The sequence below is a fragment of the Mus caroli genome, unplaced genomic scaffold (assembly GCF_978045245.1).
Source record: "Mus caroli unplaced genomic scaffold, Mus_caroli_1 scaffold_17, whole genome shotgun sequence".
NCBI classification, from domain to species: Eukaryota; Metazoa; Chordata; class Mammalia; order Rodentia; family Muridae; genus Mus; species Mus caroli.
In genome coordinates, this window is record NW_028227272.1 from 16,542,926 (window position 1) to 16,568,165 (window position 25,240).

At 40.3% G+C, this 25,240-nt stretch overlaps 1 protein-coding gene across 1 annotated transcript; it reads left to right on the forward strand.

Moving 5' to 3' along the window:
* The first annotated feature begins 23,040 nt into the window (after window positions 1-23,040).
* B3gnt5 (UDP-GlcNAc:betaGal beta-1,3-N-acetylglucosaminyltransferase 5) lies at window positions 23,041-24,641 on the forward strand. The gene has a single exon (XM_085832259.1). It carries the CDS (start codon window positions 23,321-23,323, stop codon window positions 24,452-24,454), a length of 1,134 nt encoding a protein of 377 aa, XP_085688385.1. The 5' UTR covers window positions 23,041-23,320; the 3' UTR covers window positions 24,455-24,641.
* Window positions 24,642-25,240: the final 599 nt, after the last annotated feature.

Here is a 25,240-nt window from a genome sequence, read left to right on the forward strand (position 1 = left end):
TCCAAAAGGAAACTAGAGAGAGCACACATTAGCAGCTTGACAACATACCTAAAAGCACTAGAACAAAAGGAAGCAAATTCACCCAAGAGGAGTAGACGGCAGGAAATAATCAAACTCAGGGGCGAAATCAACCAAGTGGAAACAAGAAGAACTATTCAAAGAATCAACCAATCAAGGAGCTGGTTCTTTGAGAAAATCAACAAGATAGATAAACACTTAGCCAGACTCACTAGAGGGCACAGGGAAAGCATCCTAATTAACAAAATCAGAAATGAAAATGGAGACATAACAACAGATCCTGAAGACATCCATAACACCATCGGATCCTTCTACCAAAGGCTATACTCAACAAAACTGGAGAACCTGGATGAAATGGAGAAGTTCCTAGACAGATACCAGGTACCAAAGTTGAATCAAGATCAGGTTAATGATCTAAACAGCCCTATATCCCCCAAAGAAATAGAAGCAGTCATTAATAGTCTCCCAACTAAAAAAAGCCCAGGACCAGATGGGTTTAGTGCAGAGTTCTATCAGACCTTCAAAGAAGATCTAATTCCAGTTCTTCACAAACTATTCCACAAAATAGAAACAGAAGGTACTCTACCCAACTCATTCTATGAAGCCACAATTACTCTGATACCTAAACCACAAAAAGACTAAACAAAGATAGAAAACTTCAGACCAATATCCCTTATGAATATTGATGCAAAAATCCTCAATAAAGTTCTTGCTAACCGAATCCAAGAACACATCAAAACAATCATCCATCCTGACCAAGTAGGTTTCATCCCAGGGATGCAGGGATGTTTCAATATACGGAAATCCATCAACGTAATCCAGTATATAAACAAACTCAAAGACAAAAACCACATGGTCATCTCGTTAGATGCGGAAAAAGCATTTGACAAGATCCAACACCCATTCATGATAAAAGTCTTGGAAAGATCAGGAATTCAAGGCCCATACCTAAACATGATAAAAGCAATCTACAGCAAACCAGTAGCCAACATCAAAGTAAATGGTCAGAAGCTTGAAGCAATCCCTCTAAAATCAGGGACTAGACAAGGCTGTCCACTTTCTCCATACCTATTCAACATTGTACTTGAAGTCCTAGCCAGAGCAATTCGACAACAAAAGGAGATCAAAGGGATACAAATTGGAAAAGATGAAGTCAAAATATCACTCTTTGCAGATGATATGATAGTATATCTAAGTGACCCTAAAAATTCCACCAGAGAACTCCTGAGCCTGATAAACAGCTTCGGTGAATTAGCTGGATATAAAATTAACTCAAACAAATCAATGGCCTTTCTCTACACAAAGAATAAACAGGCTGAGAAAGAAATTAGGGAAACAACACCCTTCTCAATAGTCACAAATAATATAAAATATCTTGGCGTGACTCTAACTAAGGAAGTGAAAGATCTGTATAATAAAAACTTCAAGTCTCTGAAGAAAGAAATTATAGAAGATCTCAGAAGATGGAAAGAACTCCCATGCTCATGGATTGGCAGGATCAACATTGTAAAAATGGCTATCTTGCCAAAAGCAATCTACAGATTCAATGCAATCCCCATCAAAATTCCAAATCAATTCTTCAACGAATTAGAAAGTGCAATCTGCAAATTCATCTGGAATAACAAAAAGCCTAGGATAGCAAAAACTCTTCTCAAGGATAAAAGAACCTCTGGTGGAATCACCATACCGGACCTAAAGCTTTACTACAGAGCAATTGTGATAAAAACTGCATGGTACTGGTATAGTGACAGACAAATAGACCAACGGAATAGAATTGAAGACCCAGAAATGAACCCACACACCTACGGTCACTTGATCTTCGACAAGGGAGCTAAAAACATCCAGTGGAAGAAAGACAGCATTTTCAACAAATGGTGCTGGCACAACTGGTTGTTAACATGTAGAAGAATGCGAATCGATCCATTCCTATCTCCTTGTACTAAGGTCAAGTCTAAGTGGATCAAGGAACTTCACATAAAACCAGAGACACTGAAACTTATAGAGGAGAAAGTGGGGAAAAGCCTTGAAGATATGGGCACAGGGGAAAAATTCCTGAATAGAACAGTAATGGCTTGTGCTGTAAGATCGAGAATTGACAAGTGGGACCTCATGAAACTACAAAGCTTCTGCAAGGCTAAAGACACCATCAATAAGACAAAAAAACCACCAACAGATTGGGAAAGGATCTTCACCTATCCTAAATCAGATAAGGGACTAATATCCAATATATATAAAGAACTCAAGAAGGTGGACTCCAGAAAGTCAAATAACCCCATTAAAAAATGGGGCTCAGAACTGAACAAAGAATTCTCACCCGAGGAATACCGAATGGCAGAGAAACACCTGAAAAAATGTTCAACATCCTTAATCATCAGGGAAATGCAAATCAAAACAACCCTGAGATTCCACCTCACACCAGTCAGAATGGCTAAGATCAAAAATTCAGGTGACAGCAGATGCTGGCGAGGATGTGGAGAAAGAGGAACACTCCTCCATTGTTGGTGGGATTGCAAGCTGGTACAACCACTCTGGAAATCAGTTTGGCGGTTCCTCAGAAAATTGGACATAGTACTACCGGAGGATCCAGCAATACCTCTCCTGGGCATATATCCAGAAGATGTCCCAACCGGTAAAAAGGACACATGCTCCACTATGTTCATAGCAGCCCTATTTATAATAGCCAGAAGCTGGAAAGAAACCAGATGTCCCTCAACAGAGGAATGGATACAGAAATTATGGTACATTTACACAATGGAGTACTACTCAGCTATTAAAAAGAATGAATTTATGAAATTCCTAGCCAAATGGATGGACCTGGAGGGCATCATCTTGAGTGAAGTAACACAATCACAAAAGAACTCACACAATATGTATTCACTGATAAGTGGATATTAGCCCAAAACTTAGGATACCCAAGATATGAGATACAATTTGCTAAACGCTTGAAACTCAAGAAGAATGAAGACCAAAGTGTGGACACTGTGCCCCTTCTTAGAATTGGGAACAAAACACCCAGGGAAGGAGTTACAGAGACAAAGTTCGTAGCTGTGATGAAAGGATGGACCATTTAGAGACTGCCGTATCCAGGGATCCATCCCATAAGCAGCTTCTAAACGCTGACACCATTGCATACACTAGCAAGATTTTGCTGAAAGGACCCAAATATAGCTGTCTCTTGTGAGACGATGCCGGGGGCCTAGCAAACACAGGAGTGGATGTTCACAGTCAGCTATTGGATGTATCACAGGGCTCCCAATGGAGAAGCTAGAGAAAGTACCCAAGGAGCTAAAGGGATCTGCAACCCTATTGTTGGAACAACATGATGTACTAACCAGAACCCCGGAGCTCTTGTCTCTAGCTGCATATGTATCAAAAGATGGTCTAGTCGGCCATCAATGGAAAGAGAGGCCCATTGGACTTGCAAACTTTATATGCCCCAATATAGGGGAATGCCAGGGCCAAAAGAATGGGAATGGGTGGGTAGGGAAGTGGGGGGCGCTATGGGGGACTTTTGGGATAACATTGGAAATGTAATTGAGGAAAATATGTAATAAAAATATTAAAAATTAAAAAAAAATAAAAATAAACTGCTTGATTGGTTAAAATTGCTGTTTGGTAGCTGAACTTAGTTTCATTAAAAATTATTCAATGAACTTTGGCTTGAAACAAGGTCAGGATTTCCAACAATTTCTGAAACAACCATAAAATATACTTTTGTCATCTTGTATTATGCATTTATACAAAGCAGCTTTCTGAGCACTAATAATCAAGCTATCAATCAACTCTGGCAAATGTGAAGGCACTCTATTTATTTCACTTTCAAATATTTAGTCAGTATTTATTTCTTAAAAATATCTAAGCATAGACATATCTTTAATATGTAAACTTGGTTTTTTTCTTTTTTATTAGATATTTTCTTCATTTAGTAAACATGTTTTTAACTATAATAAATAGTAAACATGTATAGAGACCAAAATTTGCCTTAAAGTAAGTTTCTTCAGTATTTGTTATCAGGAAGTATTTGCTTTATTATTTATTATCTATTTACATAAAACAAGACACTTAGAAAAGAGGCTCAAGTAGGAAATGTGTAGATGTTTTTCTTCGGATCATCAAACCAACTAAGACTTTTGCAGGCTTACACTGTTTCCAATTGAATGCAGGGCTTCTCAAGTGTTCATGTAAAATATTCTTAGACAGGAAGCCAGTGACAGACATTGTTATTCTACATATGACAACATTAGAATTTGATGATAGTGTGTTTATTACTTTTTGGAAGTGAGTGTTTCTGATGGGACTTAGACCACTAACACTCCATAAAACAGGTTTATGACAATGTAGTAATTAATATTAAAAATAGAGAGGCTGGGGTTTTCTCAAAATCAGGTATATGTTCAAGACTCTGGGCTTCATCACCACTACCTCAAATAAAGAGGGATAGACAATTGTAGTTGTCTGTAGAAGTCAGGTCTGGTTCTTCCTCCCAGCCACATGCTCCCAGAAACAAGACTCAGACTAAAATATAGCTGTAAATACTGTGACTAGGCTCTTCTCTGACTAGCTCATATCTTAAATAAACCCATTTATTCTGCCATGTGGCTGGTTATCTATGCTCAGGCACCATGCATCTGTCTTCTCACATATTTTTATTTTTTCCATCACAAATTCCTGGGCAATTCTCCCACACCTCATTCTATCCGAGAATTCTTTCATCTCCTGGATGTCCCACCTTCTATTCTATCCTTTTCTATAGGCCATAGGTTCTTTAATTGACAGGTGATGCAGCCATACAATACACAGGGTATTTTCTCTACAATTCCCTTTTTGTTGTCCAATAAATGCTCTATTTCTTTCAAATATACATTAAATACAATAATAACAATTATGACATAATTATGAAAACTATAAGGTATGAGATGTGTTTACAATGTCCAGTCCATATTATTTGCTAGTTAATGAAAATTTTCTATTATCTATCCTATCTTGGTGTATTGTCTTGTACCTAACTCTAACTTGTATTGCCAACCTAAAAACATCTTTTTTAGACTTAAAACATCTTCTTAAATCCTAAACATCTTAATCTTGACTGTGAGACTATATCTAGTCTTCTATTTCATCAGAGACCTGAGAAGGAATAAATATTATCTTAGAAGCAGACGAGCAGCTTCTAAGGTTATATAAAAGGCAAACATAGTTGGCTGCCTAAACAGTTCTCCAAAATTATCTCTCTAATGTTGGAGCATCCGTCTTCAGCCTTCTGGCCCAGTATATCTGACAGAATTTGTGAAGCAGGAATTATAAAGGACTTGCTTACCTATAGGAAGAACTTAGCCAAACAGCTCAGCCACAATACTGGCATATATACCACTGATATGCCCTCCCTGAGCAAACCTAGAATCCGCCAGCACAGCTAGAGACTGCCAGTGCTGTACCAGGTGATGGAAAGAGACACTGAGAAAAAGACAGCATCATCTCCCTACAGGAAAGCCAATGAGATGCTAGGAGGGTGGTATAAAGGTTTTCCCAGTTCCTATAATAAATGAGTTTGCTTTTGCCACTTGCTCAAGTCCTGGAATCTATGTCATTGACTCTGCACCTGCTTACCCCACCACCAGGAGTCTTGGTTAGAGTTACAAGCAGCACTTACCCTGTCTTAGCAGAGCTTGGCAAGTGACTTCCCTGCATCTATTTGTTCTTTCTAGACAATATTTTGTGTGTAGTTGAAGCATGGGCATTTTCTTTTCCCAGTAGCTAGTTTGACATGATTGAAGTGCAAGCGATTCCATATGGAGGTTACTACTGATGCTCATCATCTTCTTTGAAGTCAAATGGGGTGCTGTCAGCAGCAGACTTGTCTCATAGTCAAAGATTTTTTTTTATATAATTTATTTTTTATTAGGTATTTTCCTCGTTTACATTTTCAATGCTATCCCAAAAGTCCCCCATACCCACCCTCCCAAAACCCTACCCACCCACTCCCCCTTTTTAGCCCTGGGGTTCCCCTGTACTGGGGCATATAAAGTTTGCAATTCCAATGGGCCTCTCTTTCCACTGATGGCCGACTAGGCCATCTTTTGATACATATGCAGCTAGAGTCAAGACCTCCGGGGTACTGGTTAGTTCATATTGTTGTTCCACCTATAGGATTGCAGACCCCTTTAGCTCCTTGGGTACTTTCTCTAGCTCCTCCATTGGAGGCCGTGTGATCCATCCAATAGCTGACTGTGATCATCCACTTCTGTGTTTGCTAGGCCCCGGTATAGTCTCACAAGAGACAGCTATATCTGGGTCCTTTCAGCAAAATCTTGCTAGTGTATGCAATGGTGTCAGCGTTTGGAAGCTGATTATGGGATGGATCCCTGCATATGGCAATCACTAGATGGTCCATCCTTTCGTCACAGTTCCAAATTTTGTCTCTGTAACTCCTTCCATGGGTGCTTTGTTCCCATTTCTAAGAAGGGGCAAAGTGTCCACACTTTGGTCTTCATTCTTCTTGAATTTCATGCGTTTAGCAAATTGTATCTTATATGTTGGGTATCCTAAGTTTCTGGGCTAATATCCACTTATCAGTGAGTACATATTGTGCGAGTTCCTTTGTGATTGGGTTACCTCACTCAGGATGATGCCCTCCAGGTCCATCCATTTGCCTAGGAATTTCATAAATTCATTTTTTTAATAGCTGAGTAGTACTCCATTGTGTAAATGTACCACATTTTCTGTATCCATTCCTCTGTTGAGGGGCATCTGGGTTCTTTCCAGCTTCTGGCTATTATAAATAAGGCTGCTATGAACATAGTGGAGCATGTGTCCTTCTTACCGGTTGGGACATCTTCTGGATATATGCCCAGGAGAGGTATTGCAGGATCCTCCGGTAGTACTATGTCCAATTTTCTGAGGAACCGCCAGACTGATTTCCAGAGTGGTTGTACAAGCTTGCAATCCCACCAACAATGGAGGAGTGTTCCTCTTTCTCCACATCCTCGCCAGCATCTGCTGTCACCTGAATTTTTGATCTTAGACATTCTGACTGGAGTGAAGTGAAATCTCAGGGTTGTTTTGATTTGCATTTCCCTGATGATTAAGGATGTTGAACATTTTTTCAGGTGCTTCTCAGCCATTCGGTATTCCTCAGGTAAGAATTCTTTGTTCAGCTCTGAGCCCCAATTTTTAATGGGGTTATTTCATTTTCTGGAGTCCACCATCTTGAGTTCTTTATATATATTGGATATTAGTCCCCTATCCGATTTGGGATAGGTAAAGATCCTTTCCCAATCTGTTGGTGGCCTTTTTGTCTTATTGAAGGTGTCTTTTGCCTTGCAGAAGTTTTGCAATTTTATGAGGTCCCATTTATCGATTCTCGATCTTACAGCACAAGCCATTGCTGTTCTATTCAGGAATTTTTCCCCTGTACCCATATCTTCTAGGCTTTTCCCTACTTTCTCCTCTATAAGTTTCAGTGTCTCTGGTTTTATGTGGAGTTCCTTAATCCACTTAGATTTGACCTTAGTACAAGGAGATAGAAATGGATCAATTCGCATTTTTCTACATGATAACCGCCAGTTGTGCCAGCACCATTTGTTGAAAATGCTGTCTTTTTTCCACTGGATGGTTTTAGCTCCCTTGTCAAAGATCAAGTGACCATAGGAGTGAGGGTTCATCTCTGGGTCTTCAATTCTGTTCCATTGGTCTACTTGTCTATCACTATACCAATACCATGCAGTTTTTATCACAATTGCTCTGTAGTACAGCTTTAGGTCCGGCATGGTGATTCCACCAGAGGTTCTTTTATCCTTGAGAAGAGTTTTTGCTATCCTAGGTTTTTTGTTATTCCAGATGAATCTGCTGATTGCCCTTTCTAATTCATTGAAGAATTGAGTTGGAATTTTGATGGGGATTGCATTGAATCTGTAGATTGCTTTTGGCAAGATAGCCATTTTTACAATGTTGATCTGCCAATCCATGAGCATGGGAGATCTTTCCATCTTCTGAGATTTTCTTTAATTTCTTTCTTCAGAGACTTGAAGTTCTTATCATACAGATCTTTCACTTCCTTAGTTAGAGTCACGCCAGGATATTTTATATTATTTGTGACTATTGAGAAGGGTGTTGTTTCCCTAATTTCTTTCTCAGCCTGTTTATCCTTTGTATAGAGAAAGGCCATTGACTTGTTTGAGTTAATTTTATATCCAGCTACTTCATTGAAGCTGTTTATCAGGCTTAGGAGTTCTCTGGTGGAATTTTTAGGTTCACTTATATATACTACAAAGATCTTTTAATAGTTAAATAGTTTTAAATTCCACAATCTGTGGGTCTCTGAGGTTTTTGAAGACTATCTATATTATATCTGAAGTATCGAACATTGTTTATTCTTAGCTATTTACTATAGAAATAACCTTGAAAATATCTTATTATAGTTAACTACACTAGTCTAATATGATCATGAGTTTGATTGCCTATTAACTTGTACTTTTTATTTATCCCTAACAGTTCATAATAGCAGCTTTTAAAAGGACTAGAACTTTACATTGTATCTTTAACAATTACATATGCACAATATCTCAAAAAAATTGAAAACCTGTGTGTACACATGTGTGTCAAAATTAACCTTAAATTAGTATCAATATACAATAACTTACGACAATGTATCAATATTAACCTTATTTCTGTATCAGTATATAAGATTCTGTACCAATGTAACAAAATATAACCTCAATTTCCCATCAAAATACAAAGTACTCTACCATTGCAAGATTATGGCTATAAAATGTTTCTTGGATCAAGCATAGATTCAATAATCAACCCCCTTTTAATGATTCTTATAATATTTCTATATTCCCCTCTCTTTCTTCTCAACTCCCTTCCCCTTATATAAGAAAGAGAGAGAGAGAGAGAGAGAGAGAGAGTGAGAGAGAGAGAGAGAGAGAGGGAGGAAGGAAGGAAGGAAGGAAAGAAGGAAGGAAGGAAGGAAGGAAGGAAGGAAGGAAGGAAGGAAGGAAGGAAGGAAGGAAGGAAGGAAGGAAGGATCTGGAAAAAGAGGGAAAAAAAGAAAGAAATCCCTGAGTCTAAGTTCCTAAACTTTGCTTTATCCCTGTCTAAGACCATAACTATTTGAAACCAGCCACTATTAAGAGATGACAAACATCCAACATCTAATGAAAGACAAAAACAAACAAACAAACAAACAAACAAACAAAAAACCGTCAACCATTGGGAATGGAGTGTATTCTTCTCATTAATTCCTGCTGATTTGGGATGTAAAATTTCTTTGGGGGGGGGGGTCCAAGGAAATTTCAAAGATTGTTAGTCTTTTAAAAAAGATAACTGTGGCATCTGTTGTTCAGTCTCTGTATGCTGAGAAAGTTTCAGGGCTCAACTGAAATTCTGATTGCAACAGGCTGTGGTGCTGGACTAAATGAGTTAGCTGTTTTGATGTTGTTCTAGAGGCAATATTTTTGAGAACACAGCTCCTGAGGCAGTAGGTAGTGTCTGTGGTAGGATGAGACAGGGATCTGGAACAGTAAGCTTCAACATCTCTAACGGTGAATCTTCTCAGGACTTCATTCTTTGTTATTTTTTCTGTGAACATAAAGCTTTTAGAGGTAATATTTATTTTTGTATTAACATGATGTATGAATCTTCAATGTGCACAGATTAGTTAGAGGTTTTTAAGCAGGTGAAAAACAACTACTTTTTTTTCTTTATGAGCTAGTTGGGTCATATAACCAAACTACAACATAAATCTCCATTTATGTCATAAGGCATGTAATAATAAATCATGAGACCTCTACAGCCAACAAGATTATTTGCTATGCAGGGTTGACATTTTGGCTGGAGACATTTTGATGTCTCAATCAGTTTCAGACTGTTTTAATAGAGGGTTGACATCATATATTACCCATTTGTTTGGTCCTTTTAATTTTCTCCTTTCTTCCTGTAGCCAAGATCTTCCTCAATCAAATCTGATCCTTATTATTTTGGATGGAATCCAGAGACTTTTCCTCTTTCCTGATGATACAAACACAAAGCTTGTCTCCCAACATAACATACCTTTTGTCCAGAAGTTTGAAGTCTTCATAAGTATAGACCGATCCAATCTAGAAGCCCCTTTCCTATCCAGGTCTGTTCCATTTTGACCACCTAAATTTACATGTGAGGCTTCCAACACATATGCTGATTGATTGCAAGCACAAATCTTTAGACTAGCACCACAGTATAGTCAGTAACTATCTTCTTCCTTTCTTTTATCTCATCACAAACCCAAGTCATTTTGTTCAGGTGACATAGCTTGGCAAAACTGAGTGTCAATGCCTTTAAAAGCATAAATACCAATCAGTACTCACAACGGTCCTTGTTGTTGTTTGTCCATTCAAGTAGAATGTGCTCTCCTATGTGGGACAGAGATGAATTAGAGGAGTTAGAGAGGCTCCCTGGAAGACTATTCAGTACCCTCTATGCCCCTAGAAGTATTAGATATCTGATCTACCACTGGAGAAGGAAGAGGAAACTTGAGAGAGGCAGCAAAGAAACAGGTACTATGTCATTGTCACAGAGGCTGTCTGAGTGTTTTCATTCTTGAAGGGAAACTGTGTCAACTTCTCTCCATTCCTGGCTAAAGTCCACTCAATCAACAGAACACCTCTACTGGAACAAGAAGAGCCCCAGAAAGAAGGGTCTTCCTGTCCCCAAGGGGCCCTACTGAGGCTTTCCATACAAGAAAATGTGGGTTGTATTAATAGAGAACCAATCCCAAGATGCTCCTCCCAGACCAAGAACAATATAAAAGAGTAGGTTCATGGGATGGTCTAAGGCAAAGGTCTCTGTGATGGCAGTTGTTTTCATGCTCCTGTTCTGTGTAAACTTAACATGATTTCATTGTCTTCTATTGTCTTATCATTGAGGAGGGATATCAATATTGCCAAACCACGGGGGTGATGAGGAGATATTCAGGGAAGAGTTTAACTTCGGGGCCCTTATACTAGTCCAGAGGCTTCTGTTATTGAAAATGTAACATTTGGTTCATATTGAGGCACTTGGCAAAAGTTCAAATAACTCAGCAATTAATATGGTATACATTTACTTACTCTGCAAGGCACCATGGGAGTGCTTGAGGGAATCAATCTCCATCTTCATGGTCAGGCTGTGAAGAGTCTCAGCCTAATCAAGAAAAGAGATTATTGTATATTGGCAAAATGTCACAGAATTTTTTATAAACAAACAGTAAGAGAGATAGGAAAAGTAGATTCTCATCTTTGCAGCATCAAAGTCCCAACCACTTTCTCCTTCTCAAACATCTTTGCTGACATTCTTGTTTACACATGCTATCCTGAAGACTGGAATCAAGGATAGAAATACAGATGGGGGATGAATGGCAATGGAAGATGTCACCAAGAAGCAAACATAGGAGAAACAACCACGCCAGAAAGGTACATGAGAGAGAGGGACTGGTGGGAAGTAGAAGAGGAGGCAGCCAGGGGTGGGCATTGTTTTAAGGGGGTAATGCTGTTTTACATACCTGAATCCCCAAATATGTGAAACACAGCTGATCCTCTAATAATGATGAAGCAGGAAAAGAGTCTAAAGCCAACTTCTGCCTTTCTGTAAAGGAGCAAGAACTTTCTACAGTCTGTGATAAGGATAGGGATGGCAACCACTCGCCTGTCCCATCGTGTTGGCTCTGGTCACTGTGTTCTGCTCATCACTAAACCTGAATTGAGTCCTTACTCACTCAGATGCAGGGCCAAGGAGAGTTGAATAGCTTGCCTGAAACTTTATGAAGAAGCTAGTTCAGGATTTCACCAAGTAAGTCTTGCATGAATGCTGGTCAGTTTCAGAACACCGAGCTTGAAATATGTCTGGATTTATAATAGTGTCTGTATAGGGCCATAGCTGACAAACTAGAAAGCAAATTTAGCTGAACAAGTTAAGTCTGACACCATGGTGGCAGAATTTCAGCATCACTGGCCTCTTCTCTGCTCAGCAGTGTGGAAAGTTCTCTTGCACTCAGGTTTTAGCATTCTTTCTACTCTCTAGTTCATTCATATTTGTGTCTCCTCCCCCTGCGCCACTCCCTGCCCCCCATTTTATCTGTACTTTCTAACATGAAAATGTCAGCCCCTCTTACTTTTAATTAATAAGTTGATGTGACTTTTATTTTTCAGATATATTCTACAGTTCTCTTGTGCTCTGCAAAGCACATTCCTAACAGTATGATTCAAAGATATTTGCATGGTATCCTAGGGTGCTACGCTCACAAGCAACTGCTGTGGACAGAATACACTGACCTCTTTCCCTCTTTCCTCCTTTTGGTATGATCTAATTTTACTCCCAGCCCATCTCACAAGCTTCATGCACTCACTGGCAATGAAATCATACGTTTCTCTGTGGTACCGTGGATGAGGGTCTGGATGGTCTAGGGAATCCTTCTAGATGAATGGGAGGACCTCCTTTGCCTGTCCCCCCTCCCCTGGTGTGTGTGTGTGTGTGTGTGTGTGTGTGTGTGTGTGTGTGTCTGTCTGTCTGTCTGTCTCTCTCTCTCTCTCTCTCTCTCTGTGTGTGTGTGTATGTGTGTGTGTGTGTGTGTGTGTGTAACATCATACATCATGGGCCCGTCTCTCTCTCTCTCTCTCTCTCTCTCTCTCTCTCTCTCTCTCTCTCTCTCTGTGTGTGTGTGTGTGTGTGTGTGTGTGTGTGTGTGTGTGTGTGCGTGTGTGTGTGTGTGTGTGTGTGTGTGTGTGTGTGTAACATCATACATCATGGGCCCGTCATACATACATGTGTCTGTGCCCAGAGAGGTCATTCTGGGCCTCTTTGTCCTTCCTCATCTCTTAGCCTCAGGTTCTTTAACCATTACCCCCTCCCACCCCAACTGTACATCTCATTAAGTTTTTACTCTGGATTTTTAATAGTAGTAGTAGCAGCAGCAGCAGCAACAACAGCAGCAGCAGCAGCAGTAGTATTATATGTATCCCTAGGCTAACCTGATACTCACTATGTGATCAAGGCTGCCTTTGAACTCATGGAAATCATTCTGAGTGCTGAGATTACAGGCATATGACACCATATGGATTTACTTTTAAAATCAATAGTCCACATGTCTATTTGTATAGAGGTTGGAAAGATATATATATATATATATATATATATATATATATATATATAATTTCTCATCAGTTCATATTTCCTGTGTGCCTACCTATATAAACTGACACATGTAACTAGTTCCAAATGACCGAAAAGGAACAAAGTCCCCCTTGAATATATGTATGTGAATACAAAATACACATGTGTTTTAGGGAGGACCATATAAAGGATTAGTCAGGATTTAAGAAGATAATTGGGGGGGAGTGATTAACCCTGTAGGAACAATTAATGCTCCTCTTTATAGATCACTGTCAGACTCCATTAGGAGTCCCATTACATGAGTATTTCTGCTTGTGGTTTTCTGGGCAGGTGAGTTAACAGCGAACCATGCCTTGTGTGAGTAACACATGAAAAGAATTTCAGGACTGGAAATACGCTGAAGGGCTTTTAAAATGCAGTTGCAAAATCTCCTAAAACTAGAGTTTGAAACAACAAGTGTGTTTTAAACTGATTCAGCAACTACTTTGAACTTACTGACTTTTACAATTACAAACCCATATTTGGACTTGACATTTTTGGATTTTTTTTTCCTGTCCTGTTTTCAGTATGTATAACTACAAAACTGCTCAAAATAGGAGATCCATTGAATGCTTCTATAAGGAAAAGTCTAGAACAGTATTTTTAAAGCAAGCAATTAGCCACAAAAAAAAAAAATGTATTTACTCGCTCCTTCAGCCGATGTCTACACTATTCTGATAAATTCTGGTTACAGGCAGTGCAAAAACTTTCCTTTGGGCTCAGGTGCACATTTGGTCTTCTGAATCTATAGTCCTAGTTATTAGCAAACAAGTGAGGCAATCGCTTCCTGGAGTCCTCAAAGATAGCACTTTAGGGCGGGGCACGTCACCTTCACAGACCGGGGTAGGGGAGAGGCGGGGCTGAGCATTCCGGAGGAAGTCTGGCGTAGAGTGACCAAATGAGCAGCTGGAGGCTCCTGCGGCTGCGCCCCAGCCTGAGCCAAGACCCTTGATCAGGCCCGCCCCTCTCAGCCGGCTCTAGCCAGCTCCAGCGGGGTCTCTCTTGGAGCCCTGCCCTAGCTTCCTCGCCTACGACCGAAATTTAGTTTGCAACTTTTGTTCTTGAGACTTTTCCCCCAGGGCTTCTAGGAGGACAGCGGACCTCTGGGACATTTAAGGACTTGGGTTCATCCGTGAGTTTTACAATGCTTGAAATTACCTGAGTTCGAATGTAATTCAATGGGGAAGCTGAACACAGGGAAAGGGTCTGCTTTTAAAACGAACTGTTGCTGTGCAGTCGTAAGGCGTGCAGTCTTCGCTTCAATTAAATTTGCGTTTCCTTTCTTTGTTACTTAGGCTCCCAGAAGCTCAAGTCCTAAGTGTCCTGACAGAAGACCGGCGGGCTCTTAGGGTTTGCTAAGAAACTACGAGACGATGGGAGAGCCGCTGTCCACTCACAACCTTCAGCTCGGAAATGACTAACTGAAACGTGGTTTGGATGAATGGGTCTCCAGTCTTAACCAACGCCGCTCCTGGATGAAAGGTCAGTCACTGCCCACCCAAAGTGCCCCTGCATCCTACTGTGAGCCAAGGCCCCTCTGTCGGGGAGCGTGGCTTCTCGGTCTGCTTTAGACCGGGCACTCTCGAAGCCCCTGCAGAGTCTAAGTCTCTGGCTGGGCTAGCTTTGTGCCGGCTCTGAGGTTCGCCCGGAGGCTGCTAGCTGAGAGTCCCGGGACCCGCCCCGCCTCTAGCTTCCCTCCTCGAGCCCGGACCCGACCAATCTCCGGGAGGCGAGAAGGGGTGCAGAGGGTAGTCCACACGGGCGGCCCGGGGCATCAGGGTGGAATGGTCAGGAAGATAGACGGCTCTTCGTTGAGAGCCGGGGCTCCCCTGTCCCGAGGTGCAGCGAAGAAGGGAGAGTTCCCTCGGCGAGCGCCTTTGTTCACTGCGGCCTGGTGGGCGCGAGCGCTGGGCGGCGACCACCCTAGGCCTAGCTGCCGCTTTTGTGCCGCAGGTACGATCCGACCCGCGGGGTCCAGAGCACCGGATTTACCCGGAATGCCAATGGGGAGAGGTGGCTGTGGTGTCGCGAAGCCAGGTCCATCCTTGGCGCGTCTTCAGTCTGGGTCCTGAGCTTTATCAATGCTGGATTGAATTCGGGTTGAACGCCTAGGGTAGCTTGCACGTGAGGGAGCTGACCGGCTCTTTGGAATAGCTGCTAGCTGGAAAAGAAAAAGAAAAGAAAACAGGGAAGCAGGCGGGTAGGAGAAATTGGGAAAAGATCTTTCTAATGGGAATCTCCTGTTTATTCCTATTTTCTTTAATATACTAGTGAAGTGATTGCTCAGATATCCGTAGATAAAAGTAACAGCTTTTGATTCACATTCTTTACAGCAGTAATGGTTTTCTTAGGTTATGGGTCATGTTACAGGGACACAGATGCCATCACAAGGTAGTCAGTGGTGGTAGAGCTAATTTTTAGGCTAACTTTCTGGTGAAAGTACATTCATTAAAATTGGATTTGCTCCTCTGTGCCTTTATTTTGGGAAACAGTCTGGTCCCCGGGGGCAGAGATGCCAGGGAGAGGTATATGAGAAAGCTGAAACTGGCCCAGAAAAGTATGATTGAAGGTAGTGGTGCAGAAAATGACCCCACCCTTAACACTGAAAGGGTGATTTGTAAACACTTGGTAAGTGTGGACTTCATCAAACGGCAGCAGAGGATACAGGCTTGCAAGTCTGACTTTGGGTTCAATCTCTAGCATGAAGGAAAAGTTTGTCAAAAGAAGTGTAGGGCATAGTGGTTTTGTTTTTGTTTTGTTGTTGTGATTGTTGTCGTCGTTTTTGTTGTTGTTTGAATGAAAGATAGATTCAGTAACTAAAGGGTTTCCATCATATTCCTAAACCACTTTTCTTCTGTTGCGCTCTCTCTGCCTCTCCCCACCCTTGCCCTTTCCTCCCACTCCACCCCCACTTACATACCAAGCACTCAGCAAAGATGAGACTGACTGTGCGCACCTATAGATCTTCTGAGGAAGGGTTCCTTAGACAGTTGAGATTATCTCCATGAGTGTTATGATGAGTACATTCTGAGACTCACTGCAGCCCTTCCTGGGAGAAAAGTAACCCTATAGATCCTTATAATTGCTTTTCTTACAAAGAAAATTCAGAAGATGGGAAAGGGTTTTCAAAATGAAATCTAGGCCCCATTGAGTAAAAATGCACTTACATATTTCATTCAAAATCTGAACCAAAACTCTCTTTATAAAAACAGATGTATCCAAACAGAGATTTATGGGGAAAGTCTGTAGATTTCTAATTCTCAAATCTACAGATCTGTTATAACAGCTTGGATAATAAGTTATGGATTTCTAAATGGGTCACGTTTTAAAATGGGTCACTTTAGATAGAATCATTACACTTGCTGACTTACAAGTTGTAAACGTTGAGTTCTGTCTGCAGCCCAAGTGCATTCAAATTTAAGTTCCAGAACATATATTGAAAGATACTGGGAAGATACAGAAGTTAGTTTTTTCCCAAAGTCACAAAGTAGATGCACTTGTGCTAGGGATTTTGTATGTGCTCAGTTGAGCAGATCCAAGCAAATTACTCAGAGTTCCACCATTGAACTCTGGCAGCAGAGATGTAAGATAATGGGATCGACAATTACTTACAGTATACCGTGCACATTATAGTATATGGTTACATTACTTTTTATATTTCCATATACTCCCTTGTCATCTTTATATTTAAAGAGAAGAAGCTTGGTCTGATAAGATACAAATTTTATAAACAAAATGACCTTTTCCCATTTACTCTTTTACTTTGTTTACTATGAAAATTGAGCATTCATTTAAGCATTAACTAGATGATCCGGAAAAGAAAACCTTCTCCATATAAGGAATGAAATTTAAATAGCATCGACTTACTTCTTTATGTCCTAGTTGTGATCGTTTCTGTACTAGAAGTGAGGCTTGCTTTAATTTTTTTTCTCCCATAAAGGGGCCAATACTATTGAGTCATTCCCACTACGAAGGAAAAACAAAAAGCAGACAAGAAACTAATCCTGAGAGAGCCAAACTAACTCAGACTGTGGCAATGGAGCCCCAGCCACCTTTCCTGGAGCTCAAGTGTTGCTCTGAGCTGTCCAGCCCTGGGCAGAATGAGCTGACAGGAAGAGCTCTGATTTCAGTCCCATAGTATGGGACCACAAGTCCTGAACATGAGTGGCTGATTTGGAGGTCAAAAGGCTCTCGAGTCCATTCTGCTTTCTCTGGCAAAGACTCTCCCTCTCCCTCTCCCCCTCCCTCTCCCTTCCCCTCCCCCTCTCCCTCCCTTCCCCTCCCTCTCCCTTCCCCTCCCCCTCTCCCTCCCTCCCCCTCCCTCTCCCTTCCCCTCCCCCTCCCCTTCATTTTCTCTCCCTTTCTCCATTTTTAAAAAATAATTGTCAGGGACTTATTATCTTCTTTTCATAGACTCTTACTTTAGTTTCTATGTGCATAAAGTTGTGGAGCTGTACTCTGTTTTGTAATTATACAAAATACTTGGTCTCAGAGGACTGAGCAAAACCCATATTCTGTTCTCTCACTTTCAGATCACTTATCAGTGAAAGGACTGAGTTTCCCTAAACCCTTAGTTTCTATTTAAAGAAAACTTTTCTTACCTCCTCCAATGGTAATGTGCTCCATTTTGTTTGCTTCTTTTGACTTTTTTCTTTTTGGTTCCAGTTGAGGTAGACCTTGCAGGCATCCAGGCAAGGAAGGGAACTAGTGAAGAAATCAGAATGAAAACCTGAAGTAGATTGACTTGGATCATACTTCAGGGAGGATAATCCTTTTTCATATTTAATGCTATGAATTTAAAGACTGCCTTTGATTGGTTACTGTACATCGCACTACTGGGATAGGCAATAAAATTCCAGAAGGTGAACTTGAGATAAGACATAAAATCCGCGTAAAGTATCATATTTTGTCTCTTAGTGCACTTAACAAAATAAGCTAACAGGTTGACTCCACTCAGGTTCAGTCCCTAACTGGCAAGCCTCATCTTACCTCTATGTCATTGTCACTGAAAGACATCTTCACTACCAAGACAATTTTGTTTTTGTTGTTGTTTTTTTGTTCTCTGTGTAGCCCTGGCTATCCTGGAACTTGCTTTGTAGACCAGGCTACCCTGGAACTCACAGAGATCTGCCTGTTTCTACCTCCCCAATGCAGGGATTAAACATGTGTGCCACCATGCCTGGCAATTCTTAGCATTCATTCTGGTCAAGGATAATGGAACTTGGTCAATTAGGATCTGCTAGGTGGCTATTAGCAATCAAAATTTTAGTAAATTTGTATCTGGTTAATATTTTTTAGAAGAGTATTGGGACACAGCAGTTTTGAAAGGTTGATACCCACCTGGAAGTATCAGCCACCTACCAGTCTGTAATAAGGAGCCATGAATGGTTTATAGAGAAGGAAAATTAATGTATATAGTTGATGTGGCCCAGGCTTTATTAAGTTATGTCAAATAATCCTCAGAATGCACTGGTACCTGGTACAAAACAAATCAGGATGAGTAAAATAGAAAAGACTAAATACATGTACTTTTTTTTTGTCATTCTAAACTTCTGAAATCTTCTATTCTCTTACATCTACCAGGTCCAGATTTCAGGTTGCAACATTATACCTACTGATTCTTTGGTGGACTATCAACCCCTGAAAGGTCTCTGAAGTCACATCTAGCATCCTGTCTGTGGCCTTTTCAGGTATGGTTAATATCTGTTAAATTCATGAAATGTAGACATTACTCACTTTTTAGGGCTTCCCAGAACAAGGCATGTGCTAAATGAATGGTAAAGTCGTATAATACATCATTGCTCAGGAAAGACAATTGCAAATGCTGATGTTCATACTGCCTTTTACTTTTTGTCCTCTGGGTAGCAAAACAGTTCATCAGATGCTGCATCTAGATGCCCAGAAACAAACAGAACTCTGTTGGACTCCTGGCATAAGATGCTCAACCTCATCAAATTCATGACCTTACCATGACAGAACTCAAGCTCTTCTTTCTGATCTACTTTTGACATCTTTGCCCTTGGACAAGCTGCCAGAAGTTTGATCCAAATTACTGCTGAAAATGTGCCTCACCATGGTACACAGGAATTATACTTTCTGTGAGTATAATAAGTCTTATCTCAAGCTAACTATAAATGCTTTGAGACTAAAGACCAGAAATTACCATACCATACTCTTCCACCATGCCCGGCTTGCACATACATATGCCACATCCCTCCACTGTGCCTAGCTTGCACATATCCATGTTGTGCCTCTCCACTGTGCTTGCACTATGGCTTGAGCAGTACACACTCACATACTTACCTGGTTAATTGGAACACTAAAGAATGCAGTCATTTAAATTAAATTTAAACTCCAAACATCTCCATCTTGATTAAATTTTCAAAATTTTTATAAAATTTTTCATATTTCATGATTGCAAAAGCAAATTTAACAAGAAAGTGAATTGATAGGGTGAAGCATTAAAAATCGGGTGTTATCATCAGGAAACTTGTAGCTCTTTAAAGAAAGAGCTCTTTTGTCTGAATTAATTATTCTTTTGGGTAATTGAGGGGTACAGCTCCCTAACTATCTTAGAAGTATTTAAGTCTTTTAGTAGTTTAGGAGACACCATGTTCTGCTTTTTAAAAAAAAATTTAAGGATTTTATTTTATTTGTGTGTATGTGTACCCCTCATCTTAATCACTCAGTGTGTGTGTCTGTGTGTATGATGCCCACGTGAATGTCTATACCACATGTATGCAGTGCCTTTGGAGGCCAGAAGAGGGCATTGCAACCCATGGAACTAGTCTTAGAGGAACTTATAAACTGCAGTGTGGGTGCTGGGAATCTGGAAGAGCTCTTAAACACTAAACCATCTCTCCAGCTCGAAGTCTGTACTGCCTTACATTCTAAAAGTTAGTGTGTTGGTTTCTTTTCTCATTGCTATAACAAAATGCCTGACAAAATCAACTTAAGGAAGGAAAGGTTTGTTTTGATTCACTGTTTGAGGGTACTCTCCATCATGGCTGAGAAATCTTGGCAGCAGTGAGATGAGGCAGTGGATCCACTCTGTCCAGCAGCAGACAAAGGTGACTGCTGGTTTTCTGCTTGGCTCTTCCTTTTTTGTTCAGAGGAAGACTCCATCAGACATGCCTAAAGATTTGTCTCCTAGGTGATTTTAGATCCTGAAAAGACAATCATCGGTATTAATTATCATTATTTACCAACCTTTGTTCTCTTCCTAGAAACTATAGATTTGTTCTAACTGATAGTGTTCCTAGACTTCTTAAATGTTGATGCTACTTTAAATAACTTTCCCATTAAGATCTACGTTACCTCAACTTAACTCTGTAGGTCCTTTATGATATATTGTGAAGGCCTTGCTTTTGGCCTTCACGGGCATCCCTTACCTGAATATTCACTGTAGAAACAAAAGTCTTGCCCCTGAATGAAAGTTGTTTTATAAACCTTAGGCAGAAGCCAGCATCAAACACTAGTATTTCCTGTTGTTTCACTCGATTTCCCTCAAAGCATTAAGTCCAGACATGTTAAGCATATGGAGGGTAGGACAGCTTTGTCAGACTGATCTGCCCTTTACAACAGAGTATTTGGCCTTGTTATAATCAAGCCCACTAATGCACTAACATCACATCCTTGAATGCATACAACATAAGACTCACAACTATTGCTTGTTGAATACTCTGTCCTTTTTATTTGTTTGTTTTGTTTTGTTTTGTCTTGATGATTATGGCTTCCTAACCAGTTTTTGCAGTTTTAAAATTATAATCCTAGGAGCTAAAGTAAAACACATGTTGATTAGCTATAGACAAAGTCTCAGTGAGACTTGCTTTAGTCTCCTTTTTTGAACATTCCTCATGACTAGCCTGTAGCTACTACCCTGTCTAGGAGCAGTTGGAAATAGAGCAGAATCCAAAAACCCAGAGGTCTGGAAGGCAGTGCCGCATCTGGAGGTAGAATCCTTCTGCAGGGTCCTCAGTGTGTGCAGTACTTTTTATATCAATGTCAAGGACAGAAGTACATGATTACAAGTCTCTGGGCACAAAGCAAAATTTTTGCCCTACAGCTTGTGGTGTGGTCTTAAAATTACACTGCTTTGATTAATCCCCCCCCCAATCCTAACCGACATCCAGGAGGCATGTGTGCCACCCCTGGGTGGGAGCAATTATATTTCTATGCACAAATAAGGAATATCTTTGATAGAATGGGTAAACTATAATTCAAGCTTCTATATAAAGGATGCCTGTAGTATGTTAGGAATGTGCACACACCATGCTATGAGGAAATTGGGGCATGCTGGTCAGGAAGGGTACGTGAAACTGCCAGTATGGGTTCTTAAATGTCACATTAGCTCATAACCTAGACTCTGTCTTGTCACTAGCTGGTAGAGATGGGGGCGGGCTGGGGGGCGGGGGGGGCTTTGATTATATCAGAGTTTTGGAAAGCTCACTCTGACTAAAGTGCTACCCTTAAGTCTGTGCCCTAGTCTGGATGAGAATGATCACTAGAAGGGGAAAAGACTTTGAGAGTTAAACAATGGGAGATGGGGCTAAAGGCAATGGAAGACTTCTGAGTTTCTGGTATAGATGGAAAGAGCACATTTAGGCACAAGTAAAGATAGAAGCAATGTGTGTTAAGGAAAAGACAGAATAATATGTTCAAATTAGAGGACTCCTGTATGTTGGGTAATTATCTGACTTCCTCTTCTTATCAGCACATTTACGCACATTCTCATTTGCTCTGATGAAGACTCAGTTGACTCATGCTTTCCCTAGTTTCTCAGGGTTCTTGGTAGGATGCATGATACAGTATAAGGAACAGCAAATGACTAGAAGGCCGTTAGTGGTCACTTCTCTGGCCACAAAGATATCTTGAAAGTTCTACCTACTCAGTTTAAAACATGTTAAATATGAAGTGCCTGTTAAATTCCATGGAAGGAGGATGCCCATACAGATTTGGAACTCACAAACTAATTTGGGAGTTTGAAAATTGCTTTCGAAAAGCAAATCTTGACTTCATGACTGTGAACCTTGATTGTTTTTTTGATTGTTTTTTTATAGCCAACAACTTTTTTTAATGTTACATATACTATTCTCAAGGCACATCTGATGATATATTTTTAACACAGTAGGTGTCAAAGTATGTTTAACATATGATTTCTTCAGGATCCCTCCCCTTTCTGAATTCCAAATGGAGGAACTGAAAGTGCGATGTAAGACTGGCCATCCGTATTCTATCTTTGGCAAGCTTGTACAAGCACTATTGTAACTGTAATGTAAAAGAACTGTAAACTAGGAGCTTCCTTCAGTTATGAGACACCACTCAGGACCGCTGCTTCTTGAGTGCTGTCTTCTTTTAAGGTCTTAGCCTTTTCTTCTCCCAGAGTACGCGGTAGCTTAGGAATTTCATCACCAGAAGCACTAAGTGGACCATTTATTGCCTTTTCTGAAGGACCATGCTCTTCAATCACATCTTTTGCCATTTCTTTCTTGTTTTTAGTCAAAGTTTCCCTTGGGAGGTTTCTTTGTCTGCTCTGAGACTCAGCTCTAGAAATATAATCTGCAACTGTGACTAGCCCATTTTCATTAACTGAGGCTGTATCAGATTCAGTCATTCCATCCATCAGAACAGCATCTTCATCAGTCCTCCGTCTACGAGACCACCTACGACGGTTAGTACTGTGGTGAGAGCCTACCTAATATGGGGAAGTTTTAATGGAACTTTAATTTATCTTATTAAATACTAATGCCACAAATACTTTTGTGGGATCCCTCAGGTCACATTTGGTGTAAGAGATAAGGAATCTTTTTCTCTGTGGTAACTCTGTGTCCCATTCTCATGTTGTTCTTTTGAAAGGGCTACAGTGCATGTTCGTAGAAAGAACTACATGGATCAAGCATGTGAAGCCATAAGCAGTACTTACTGAGGAACACCAGGGTCGACGGATTTGGATGTGCCAATGTCTTCATTCTGTAGTGTTCCAGCCTTTTACCATCCCAGAGAAAATGTTGCTAGAAGAGAATATTGTGTGGAATGAGACCTTTCTCCATATTTTATGAGCAATATGCATTAAGAGACGCATCTATTCTACAGAGCTCTATAGCCCTGAAGAAGCAAGCAGCCATATACCCACAGACCAGAGAACATGAGACTGTTCGTTAGCAGAAGAAGAGTCAAAAGATGGAATTTTTTTCACTTTTTTGCCACTTGTTTTATATTAAGCTTCATGGTTTTTTGGAGCCCAATCAATAATTACGTCACGAGCCATATGAAGTCCTACTCCTACAGATACCTCGTAAATAGCTATGGCTTTGTAAACAATTCCCTGTCTCTCAAGCACAGCTCTGCACAGCCTCGCTACCCATACTTGATCAACCACAGAGAGAAGTGTCAGGATCAAGATGTCCTCCTCTTACTGTTTATAAAGACTGCCCCTGAAAACTATGGCCGACGTTCTGCAATCAGAAAAACATGGGGCAATGAGAACTATGTTCAGTCTCAACTCAATGCCAACATCAAAATTCTGTTTGCATTAGGAACTCCTGGTCCACGGAAGGGAAAAGAACTGCAAAAAAGACTGATCTGGGAAGATCAAGTGTACAAGGATGTAATTCAGCAAGATTTCATTGATTCTTTCCACAATCTTACTTTTAAATTCCTTCTTCAGTTCAGCTGGGCAAATACCTTTTGCCCACATGCCAAATTCCTGATGACTGCTGATGATGATATATTTATCCACATGCCAAATCTCATTGAATATCTTCAAGGGCTAGAGCAGATTGGAGTTCGAGACTTTTGGGTTGGTCACGTTCATCGAGGTGGCCCTCCTGTTAGAGATAAAAGCAGCAAATACTATGTTCCCTATGAAATGTACAAGTGGCCAGCCTACCCCGACTATACAGCTGGTGCTGCCTATGTTGTCTCCAGAGATGTAGCTGCCAAAATCTATGAGGCATCGCAGACAGTGAATTCCAGTATGTACATAGATGATGTATTCATGGGCCTCTGTGCCAATAAAGTGGGAATAGTGCCACAGGACCATGTATTTTTCTCTGGGGAAGGGAAAATTCCTTATCATCCCTGCATCTATGAAAAGATGATGACATCTCACGGACACTTACAAGATCTGCAGGACCTCTGGATGGAGGCTACACATCCTAAAGTAAAGAACATTTCAAAAGGGTTTTTTGGTCAAATATACTGCAGGTTAGTTAAGATAGTTCTTCTCTGCAGACTGACTTACAGGAATTCATACCCTTGTTGGGCTGCATTTGCTTAGTAGTACGTGAATGCTGTACTGTGTTAACTGTCACTGAGCCAAACTTGAATGGAAAATAATAATCTGTAAATGTTTCCCTCTACCCTAAGTCAAATAAATTGAAAGCAAAGAGATTCATTTCAAAACCCAGTCAAACTGGTCAGTGTAACTCCAAATTAAACTGCAGCTTAATTTCATTTCAAGGAATACATATTATAAACGACTTAGATCATGAGCAAGAGTAAAGTAAGAATTTCAAGTTCTCATTTGGTTCTACACATGTATTTGAGATATGGAGAACACCTGAGAAGCCTTGATATCAAAATAATAGTTTTGGGAAGATACCTGAGAAATCTATAATATAGCATTTCTAAAAAATTAATACCTCTTAGAACAAGCAACCCCAATTATCTTATTAAAGGTAGAGGTGGGGGGAGGCAGGTGACACAGAAGGAAGTATACCAACGTGATGAAAGGTTCATCCGAATGAGGACATATGTGGAAAATGTATATAATTTGTTATAGTTAAGTCATTTAACATTGGCATTCCTACAGCCAGTTACCTAGGCAGTTCTGGAATCATTTAAGATATATTTGTTTCATTTTCTCAAATTTAATTTTTAGTGTAAAACTTTAGAAAGTGGTCAGCTCTACCCTAACAAAAACTATATGTACGCTTTCTCTAAAGTTATAAAACAAGAATAGTTCCTGGCCCCTGGAGGACCTTCTTTAAAGATAAATCACTATCAACTCCAATAAGCTTGTTTTAATTTAATGAATTATTCAATGGCTTTTAAAACATTAGAT